At 31.6% G+C, this 10943-nt stretch overlaps 1 protein-coding gene across 1 annotated transcript; it reads left to right on the forward strand.

The window, feature by feature from the left end:
• Window positions 1-415: 415 nt before the first annotated feature.
• LOC124539799 (facilitated trehalose transporter Tret1-like) lies at window positions 416-10335 on the forward strand. Its single transcript, XM_047117153.1, has 11 exons — window positions 416-562; window positions 3944-4096; window positions 4447-4649; window positions 5716-5902; window positions 6280-6444; window positions 6811-6947; window positions 7602-7694; window positions 7949-8060; window positions 9246-9360; window positions 9826-9981; window positions 10235-10335. Exons 1-11 carry the CDS (start codon window positions 499-501, stop codon window positions 10263-10265), a joined length of 1416 nt encoding a protein of 471 aa, XP_046973109.1. The 5' UTR covers window positions 416-498; the 3' UTR covers window positions 10266-10335.
• Window positions 10336-10943: the final 608 nt, after the last annotated feature.

The following is a 10943-nucleotide window of genomic DNA, read 5'->3' on the forward strand; positions in this document are numbered from 1 at the left end:
AAAAGTATGCCCCTAATAAAACATATTGTCCCGTTCCATGCTCACTTTTATGGCCTTAAAGTTAATTTGCACTTGATCATACACTGAAAAATCATTACATTTATTCCTCAATGTAATCCATTCGGATTAAACCTTTCAAACCTTTTCTTCGATTACCTAGTTTTTTATACGACCTAACGTTTACAGTTCCAAATTTAGCTGTTTCTGTATTCGTAACAGATTTAAATATAAAAACTTTTCTTCGTATTTAAACGGCTTTTAATTCTAGCATCTTAATTGCCAATTATTTTTTCGTAGTACTATTTGTACTTTATGTTATTTTTTTTTCCTTAAACAATTACAAATATACAGAAAAAAATGTGAATGGAACAGGTCTTAAAGCTAAGAATTACTCGTCCAGACTTAATCGCAATGGCTGACTGAGTGCACGTCTGTGTTAGTGTTTGTTTAAATTATTAAAAAGTTAGTGTTCGAACGTATTCAGTGAACTCTTGAGTGATGTTTGAAATATTCTTAAAAGACATCAAATTAAAATGGCGCCAGTATTTATACGCGTCATTAGGTAAAAATATTATTTATTGGTATTTTAAATATAATAATTTTATTAAAATTGAAATAGTTTCATCGAAATAAACTTTCGAAATGATACCGAGAAAAACGTACTGACTCAAATGTTTTAATAATTTTATATTGTGGATTTAAAAGAACAAAAAAAACATAATGAAAGGAATATTTATGTTACTACTATAATATATTTAGTTACGTATTTTACCTTTTATAGTTTATTTCGACTTAAATACCATTTATAATTTGAAGCTTTTTAGCACACAAAATTGAATAAGCATATTAAAAATATTAGGGTTTTCAATAAAATTATTCATAAAGTTATTGCAAATTGAACGTTATACCTAATTATAATGTGTTATAATCGTATGAAAACTAATTCTATCAATCATGGGTAAACCTCTGATTGAAAAGAATAAGTTTTAAGAGCATTGATATCTAAGAATTATGTGAAAATATTCCGCGGAAAAATTATTCATAGTTAGATACACAAATAAAAAACAGAACAAAAAACTAATAAGAAAAATAGCTTGTACATAGTATACCTGGCATAAAATAAAACCATCCATAAAGAAAATATCACATCGTAACAAAAAAATAAGAACTTGTGATTAATTACATAATACAATAAAATATTTAATATTTGAATTAATCATTAAAAAAGCGATCGTAATAACTTAGCAATCGAATACAAATATTGAATTCAATTTATCTCAGGAACATATTTAACGTTATTTTAAACGATATTATTCAACGCAATTATTTTTAAAAAACTTTATATATTAATTATTGTTCGTAATTCAGTTCTTCAAATTGGAAACCAGCAATAATAAATAGTAAAAATCATGCTGCTATAAAAAGTCAATTCTGATACTGATTAAACACACATACATATAAATAATAAACTCGATGATAAAAAATACACCAAAGGCAGGAACAAAAATAAACGTGGAAATCTATGCTGATATCATAAACGAAAGTAACTTTATCTGTCTGTCTGTCACGACTTAACTAAAGCGAATTAAAAAAAGTGATTAAACTTTATATGAAGAAACATAACTCCAATTGAAATACCTACAACTAGTTTTAACGGATTTAAATCGCGTATATTAATTATTTTTATCTTTATCATCCCGGCGTTTCGGGAACTTTACAGCGTTCGTGGTCACGGGTAGTCTACCCGATACGCGATTGAAATCCGTTAAAACTACTTTTATTTCAATGTGTAATAATCGCGAAAATCTAAGACAACATTAAGATAACTCCAAGTAAGGATAGGTCAAAGGGCTACTTTTTTATGCCTATTCAAACTCAACTCAAACTCAAATTACTTTATTCAATATAGAAGTATTACACTTACTTATTGATGGTCAATTGAAACAGTACCACCGGGTCGGAATGAAAATACCCTGACCTGAGAAGAACCGGCGAAAGAAACTCAGCGGGAATTTTTTTTATTGTCTCATATATTGTATAAACAATTTAATATGAAATGAAATAGCCGATATTGTTGACGATAAAATACAGACGAATTGATAACCTCCTCCTTTTTGAAGTCGGTTGAAAACGCTGAAACGCGAGCGAAACCGCTTGTAACAACTAGTTTGATTATACAAATATATACATATAGATATATTTTTTATACATATAACGAGGTTTTCTACCTTTATCTTAACTTTTGCGAAGATGTCATAAATCCTTATGAAGTTTCATTATTGCTTGTAAAAATTGTACAGAATATATCATTTTCGTGATAACGTGGTTTTTTCCATAATTAAATATACAATGACCCAATTTATTTTTTCTGTGATCTAAATTACAGATTGTGACTAATAATGTTTATGAAAAGCTATATAAACTTCACATTTACACAAAAAATAAATTATGGCTATCTATAGAAACTATAACTTATTAAAAATAGTATAGAAAAAACCAGCTAAGTGCGTACGGAGGGTTCCGTACCATTATAATAAAAACGGCAAAAAAGTTATGTCTGTTGTATAGGAATATCAAGTTAATCCTTATTTTAGTATTTATTGTTATACCGGCAACGGAAATACATGACTTATAAAAAATCAAGTAACTAACTAACATAGTTCATAAGATTCAGCCTAGTAACAGACGGACAGGATCCCGTTTTACTCTTTGGATACGGAACCCTAAAAATGTATGCAAGTAATGTACAAAAGATATAGAATAAATATAGTACTTGGCATTTAACTTTTATTAACTACGCCGTCATTATCAAGGATTCATCATCGGTATTTATTTATTCATACACGAACTGTAGATTAAACCTGTTCATATTAAAAATAGATATAAAATCCTTTATGTAATTAATGTTGATAAATTATTGTAAACCGTTTAACTAATTCAAGTGCATTTATACTTTATCTTGGTATTATAAAAAGATCGGCTACAGAACCTGTCAAATACTATATTTGAATAATAATCTTACAGTAACAGCCTGTAAATTTGTACTAAAGCTAAAGGTCTCCTCTCTACATTAGGAGAAGTTTTGGAACATATTCCAACACGCTGTTCCAATGCGGGTTGGTGGAATGCACATGTGGCTGAATTTCGATTAAATTAGACACACACACATGCGAGTCGAGATGGCCCAGTGGTTAGATCGCGTGCATCTTAACCGATGATTGCGGGTTCAAACCCAGGAAAGCACTGCTGATTCATGTGTTTATTTTGTCTGTATAATTTCATTTCATCTCGTACTCGGCAGTGAAGGATAACATCGTGAGGAAACTTGCATGTGACAAATTTCATAGAAATTCTGCCATATGTGTATTCCACCAACCCGCATTGGAACAGCATGGTGGAATATGTTCCAAACCTTCTCCTCTAAGGGAGAGGAGGCCTTTAGCCCAGCAGTGGGAATTTACAGGCTGTTGTTGTTGTTGTAGACACATGCAGGTTTCCTCACGATGTTTCCCTTCACAGACGAGCTCGAGTTGAATTATAAAGACAAATTGAGCAAATGTTCAGTAGTGCTTGTCTGGGTTTGAATCTGCAAGCATCGGTTAAGATATATGCGTTCTAACCACTGGGCCATCTCAGCTCTTAAGACAATCTTAATTATATATTACTGTAAATAAAGGGAGAGGAGGTCATAACCCAGCAGTGGGAAATTTATAGGTTCTTAGTTTACTTTTTTTTACTTCTATAAATTTTTCTCGAAGGATACCTTCTTTATTTAGCTAATAACATTAGCCTAATGTTATTAATACGGTTTTGACTTGCCTTTGTGGTTATGTCACGTAACAACAAAGCATCGTTCGAACATAATTTTCATGATCAATTGTACTTTATATCCTGAAGTGACACAGTCTTGAAGAGTATAACAAAATATCTCATTGTTCAACAGCCAGCTATGGCAGCCTCTGTACTGGGATGTCCATGGGTTGGACATCGCCAGCTTTGCCCCAGCTCCGCTCTAACAACTCTCCCTTATCCCAAGTGCCTACCTTACAGCAGGAATCATGGATAGGCTCGTTACTTGTTCTCGGAGGATTACTTGGTAAGCATATTTTTCATTCTGTACCTATTAACATTTTCCATAACGTTTCTGATTTCTGGTCCTACAGATCAAAATACTGTTTGGAATATATCATATTAATAAAAAGTAATAACATTGTATATGTTCACATCTCATATATATAAATTAAATCATACAAATACCAAAACCTAAATATATGTGCTAAAATCAAAAAATCTACCTATTATAGCTAGAATGAGACATTTTCTTTATTTGTAAATAAATTATAGTTTTATCTTTAAATATCTATAGACAAACACCGAATCTCACTCAATTAAGCATAACTGTATTAATCAATTACAGTTTAAGCTATTTTTTTCCTAATTTTCCAGGACCCCTAATCACAGTTCCTCTATTAAACCGAATCGGACGAAGATGGATTATCATGGGTTCAAACATCCCCCTACTCCTCGGCTGGTTGCTCGCTGGTGTGGCAACTGATTTGCCCACTCTATACGCCGCTCGTATTATGTGGGGTTGCGCGACTGGCATGCAGTTTGCAACGGTGCCATTATATATTGGGGAAATAGCTGAAGTAAGTAACCAACTGTGATATACCAAGATCTTGTTAAGTTAAAATTAGGATTTTTTATAGACAACTAGCGACCCGCCCCGGCTTCGTACGGGAGCAATGCTGATACTAAATATAAGACAGTTTTTTCTTGTTTCTAAACTATATCGTCCGTGTATTATATACAATAACCTTCCTCTCCAATCACTCTATCAATTAAAAAAACGCATCAAAATCCGTTGCGTAAATTTAAAGATCTAAGTCATTGGGACAGACAGCGATAAGCGACTTTGTTTTATACTATGTAGTGATAATGATATTTATGATACAATGTTTCTAATAAAGACAGTAGATCTGGTAAGTTGCTGGTTTCAATATAACTAATTAATACTGTAAGACTCGTGTAAAACCAGTTTTCGACGACTGCTAGTTTTTTGTATATCAGCAAAACCTTACGATTCGGTCGCCCAATTTTTATTACTTTTAACTGTATCCTAATCTGCATATTTACATAATACATTATGAAGAAATACGTAAGTATTTATATTTAAAGCTAGTTGTTACGACTATAAGTTAAAAAACTTGGAAAAATGATCACTACGAGATTCTAGGTAAGTAATTTTGTTCACGTCAAGGAAAAAAATTGGGTATAGTAGGTACCCTACTTTAGAGAAACTAATAATAAGCATTCGATCACTTTGATTTTACTATGTCAATACAATTTCTTCTTCGTTTTCTGCCAAAATTTAATAAAAAAAAATAAAAATGAAAAAATTAACATAAATTTATTGACATGAAAAGTTAATAAACATGGTCCCAAAACATCCAGTGGTCCCGCACCAGGCAAGCCAGTCTTGCGTGTACCAGCTACCGGTTACAATTTTTTGGTATTAACAGGAGCTCGGACTATATTATACGATCCCATATCTATTTATATAATAATACAGCATATATATAGGAAATAAAAAAATATGTAATCCCCAAAGAAACAAAAACAACATACCTCAAACATGTCCTATCATGATCACTCAGAACATATTTCATACAAATAATGCTGCGTCAATGTTTACTAAGTATTATTTATTTAAAGGACAAGATTCGTGGTTCCCTGAGCGCATTATTCTTACTCTTCATCAACGTTGGATTCCTCCTTGCGTATGCCATCGGTCCATTCTCCACGTACTGGGGCCTCACAGCCACTGGCGGTATACTGTCACTGGTCTATATCCCTTGTACTTGGCTCATCCCAGAGACTCCGTTCTTCTCCGTATACAAAGGTGAGATTAAGACATTTTTTAAATACCATCAAATTGGTATTATACCTAATATATGTATTGAAATCATGAAAGTATGATGTTTTGATTTATCACTTCAAATATTCTACTGATAAACAACTGCAATACAAAGTATTGTTCAGTCCTGATTTTGTGAAAGCGAGTAAACCAGTGTAACAGGCTCTTGGGACATAAATACTACCCATAGTTAACGGTGATTTGTATATTTGTCCCATAATATATTTTTAAAAACGATATCGACCTTAGCCAATTGTCATTTAACGCTGAACATAAGCGAAAGCCGAACAACAATATCACAACTGAGAGTACAAGTCATATTTTTATAAAAAATGATAACTATGACAAATTTAAATAAACAGGTAGAATCGAAGAAGCATCTAAAGTTTTACAAGAACTAAGAGGGACATCGAAGGATGCTGTTCAAGCAGAACTGGAAGGATTACAAGCGATCATCGCGAGGGAATTCAAAGTGGAGCCCAGCGTGAAAGACTTGTGGGCTACCAGAGGAAATTTAAAAGCATTGGGTAAAACTGAAAAATATGTTTAAATTAAAAAGTGGTGCTTTTTGTTATTTTACTAAGATTCGTGCTTGAAGACAAGTTGACCTAAAATAGTATCTTGTAGCTTGCACTATTTTATACTCTAATAGCACGAGATACTTTTCACTTACTTTACTTTATAAAATTTCATTCAATTCGGATTAAGAGTAGTTGTGTGTTATATTATCCATAAATTTTATGAAAGCAAGTTGATCTAACAAACTGACACCTTATTCCAGTGTCTGATTTATTTCATGCTTTCCATTCCATTTCCATTTTTAACTTATTTTAACAATGTTTCAACTGCGCAGTCGATTGTAACTATCAATTACATTATTAATATTTTTTTAGGTATTTGCGTGTTCCTAGCGATGTTACTGCAACTGTCGGGCATCGATGTTCTACTGTTCTATATGGAAGAACTTCTTCTAAAAGTAGGCACAAAAATGTCGCCATCTGACGGTACCATAATAATGGGAGTGGTTCAGGTAAATAATTTACTAAGTATTCACTTTGCTGAAACAATAATTTTCAGTAATAAGATTAGGTCACGTCCTCTTATGACAAAGATCAAGCAATTAAAAAATATCGAAGATTCAATCAGATCCAGTAATTTATAAAACTATTTAAGAAATCTAAACAATATATTTTATAGTAGTTGTCGCCGACTTCGCTCGCATAAAGACAGACAGACAGACTGACTTCTCATTTATAATATTAGTATAGATAAGATCATCAAGGTCAAATAATTATACAGTTTTAATACTATGAGTATTTACTGATTATACATTGGTAGTCTAGTTGAGTTCAAATCTCACGTCAAATCGATAAAAAATAATTCGACCTTTGTGTCAGGACTTTTTTACTTTCTGGCAGTGCTACAATATTTAAAATGACATATACCTATCCTGTTAGCTTCGCATGTGTTATGGTCACCTTAACTGTGCAATCTTACGATGAGAGGCAAAAAAAAATACACCTATATTAGCTCTCTGCACTTTAATTATTCGCCAAATTCGGTCAGAAGGACGGCATTCAAATTTGTGGAGTACCACAGGGTTACATCTTTGGCCCTTCGCATATTAATAGAATTTATGATTTCGCACTACTAAAAATTATAATATTGTTGTTTCTTTAACCAGGTCGTAACAAGTTTCATAACACCTCTAGTAGTGGATCGACTGGGAAGAAAACTTCTCATGTGGACGACATCGCTTGGTCTAACGATATTTCTGGTAAATCTTAATACATCTCCAACGATGATTTAATAAAAACTTGTATAACAAAATTCTCTTCTATGTATGTAAATGCTCCTGCCCATAGACTATAAGAAATGTTAATCATTCCTCATATTAACAATATTCTTACCCATCACGACTTTAACAACAAAAAATACCGACTTACATGTCACTCTTAATGTACACAACGTATATATTATTATTGATCATCGTGATATTTATTATATTCATTAAAGTAGCTATTTTTTCAGGGTATTATCGGTGTGTACGCGTTACTTGACTCTCATTATCACTACAACGTCGAGTCCTGGGCGTTCCTGCCTCTGCTGTGCCTCATTGTTTACATGATATTATTTACTCTCGGTAAGTAAAAGCACTGCCCATTTTTACATAAGATACTAATATATATAATCCAATCACGAGCATACTGACACCGAATTGACTCGATGGTCTGTTATGGTAAGATCATGAATCAAAAGTCAAAATATTCAAGTCGGCTTTTGCAAGTACTTTTGAATCTACATTTACCAACTATATTAAGTGAAGTTAGTACCGGTAATCTATGATATACTACGCGATATTTGGAGTTATAGCTAAGTAAGTGTTTAAACTTTTAAACTTTTGTGGAATAGTGTCGGATTATCATAATTTTAAGAAGTCAATTCAGGTTCAATCACAATATAGATTAGCTATTAGCAAATCACATGCAAACGTAATGCCTTGGTTTAATTATCTTTCTTGCTTTTTTGATTGAAATCACATTTAAACACACAATTCCAACAAACATAACATTTTATTTAGCGAATTTTAATGTTTCACAAATGTAGGTACTTCCTACAAAAAAGACCCAGCAAGAAATTGAGATGTAAAATACAATTAAAATTCAAAGACGAAATTGTTATGCATGAACTTTTTACACGTCCAGAAATGTAGACGAAAATGTTATAAAAACAATAATATCATATTTATAAAGATGTATTACATTACCTAAAGAGTACTCAAATAAAAATCAAATCATTTTTATTTCTAATAAAAACGTTCATTGAATTAAAAAAAAATCGAACTCAATTGTCGCTTACCCAGAATTTTGTTTCTGTATTCTCATTTAAATATATTAATTAAACTTTTTACTTAATATGAGGACTTTGAAATAATAACTTAAAAAAAAACATTACATATAATCAGGATTTATTTTTAACTTAGTTTAAGAACTAAATTTGTGACATTTATATGACTTAGCTAAATCATAACTTCTTGATGATATATTCGGAATAACGTGTAGCGCCTTTATTTCCCCTGTGTAATAAAAAGATAAAAAATACGAGCGATCAATCATAATGGAAGTATCATTATGAAAGTCAGCTAGTGTTGTCAGCAGGAAATATTCTGCTTGATTTTAAGGAATTATAAACAATGATATTTAATTCAAAATATTATGTTAGCTTATGTTAGCAGCGAATCCGATAATAGCTTAAGGCCCAGGATTTAGCTTAAGAAGCATTATCTTTCTATATACAATTTTTCATAAGATCCATGTTAATTTTACAGGTGTTGGTCCAGTACCATGGATCTTAGTAGCGGAAATGTTTCCCGTAAGAACCAAGTGTCTCGCCAGCGGTATAGCCTCCTTCATGTGCTGGCTGGCTGGCTTCATTTGGACCAGGTATTTATGAATAATCAGGCTTATTTCGGGATCTAATTGTTATTCTTTATTTAAAATTTATCATTCAGAATTCTGTTCAATGTAATATTGTTTTGAACTATTTGTCTTATATATGAGTGTGTTTATGATATGAGTTTTAAATTATGTTAATAGGCCAAGTTAAACATCAGTAGAATCTTACAGAAACGTATACCGTGCGAAAATAAGGATGTATTAACTTTGCGAAGTCGGAAATTAGTTGTAAAGTTTACCTTTCCTCTTCGTGTCTTTACAATGATTGTCAACGTTTCTTTTAAAAAGATATATACTTGTATTTTTAAAGCTACAGCTACAGTCAGCTCAAAGAAAAGCACACTCGGCTTGGACATTATAACGACTGAGCGATGGCATTTTTTTATAATAGGCAGCTAAACATTTTTTGTATGCGCATCTCACTCATCATCAATTTTCTTAATTTCATCACAGATTCTTCCGTGACGTGGCGGCGTCCTACGGCATTTACACGGCCTTCTGGATATTAGCCGTTTGCTGCGGTTTTGGCTTCATATTTTCAATTAGCCCAATGCTGCCGGAGACTAAAGGGAAAACCTTCGATGAAATCCAAGACATGCTTAATAATAGGTAACGTGATCTGTGTATATTTTATTTAAAGTAAAACTTATCGAGACTGCCAAGCTGGTTATGATTTATTTAAAAGCAGATTTTGCATTCGAACTTCGATTCAAGCTAATAAAAATTTATAATTTTTTTTTTCATTTGATACTTATGATTGTTTATTTTATTTAGATTAAAGATATCATGATATTGAGAAAAAAATACTGAAAAATAATTACTTCATTTACAATATAATAATGTAATTTTCTTTTTTTTCCAGAACGAAGAATCCAAACCCGGAGCCAGTTTAAGTTGAATTATATTTAAGATATGTTTAGTTTATAATTTATTGTATCGAATAAAGAATATCATTGTTAAAAATGACATTTAATTTACTTAGATCATAATTAATTAATATAAAAAACGAACACCGTCTGACTGACCACTTCATAGTGAATTATAGTGAAAAAATTTAAATAGCTGAAACATGGATATTTTGATATTTATGAGAGGAGGTTGTATTTATTATGAGAAAGTTTTCGCCCTCGACTTTAAAATTACAATCTATATCTTTCCTCAGAGTCCAAGTTCAGTAGTTTGGTGATGAAAGATAAACAGACAAAAATACTAATATATATAAATTATATACACTTTACACAACAATTACAACGTCACTTTACGATCACATAGCAGTACATAAATCTTTACACCGTTAACTGATCGCCATGGCCTTACTTTATCAAGAAGAAGCTCGAAGAATAGGCTATTTGACTAGTTTTTAAAATCCATTTTATATTATTTATTAAATGTTAAGGAACCCAGTAAAATTTGATTTTTTTATTTCTAGTACATATTTACCGAAAAATATCATATTAAAAATTCCATATTTAAATAGCGCGCGAAAACGCTACTTGGACAATATGGCGCTGCAATGAGGTCAGTGACGTCACTTTGCTGTATTTTAATCTGTGGTACATATAGTAGAAAAG

The sequence above is a fragment of the Vanessa cardui genome, chromosome 23, assembly GCF_905220365.1.
Source record: "Vanessa cardui chromosome 23, ilVanCard2.1, whole genome shotgun sequence".
Lineage (NCBI taxonomy): Eukaryota > Metazoa > Arthropoda > Insecta > Lepidoptera > Nymphalidae > Vanessa > Vanessa cardui.

Coding starts and splice junctions, on each gene's coding strand:
- LOC124539799 (XM_047117153.1), top strand. CDS start 499: ATGTTTGAAATATTCTTAAAAGACATCAAATTAAAATGGCGCCAGTAT. Junction 7,695..7,948: donor TTGGTCTAACGATATTTCTG/GTAAATCTTAAT, acceptor CTATTTTTTCAG/GGTATTATCGGTGTGTACGC. Junction 9,982..10,234: donor CAAGACATGCTTAATAATAG/GTAACGTGATCT, acceptor TTTTTTTTCCAG/AACGAAGAATCCAAACCCGG.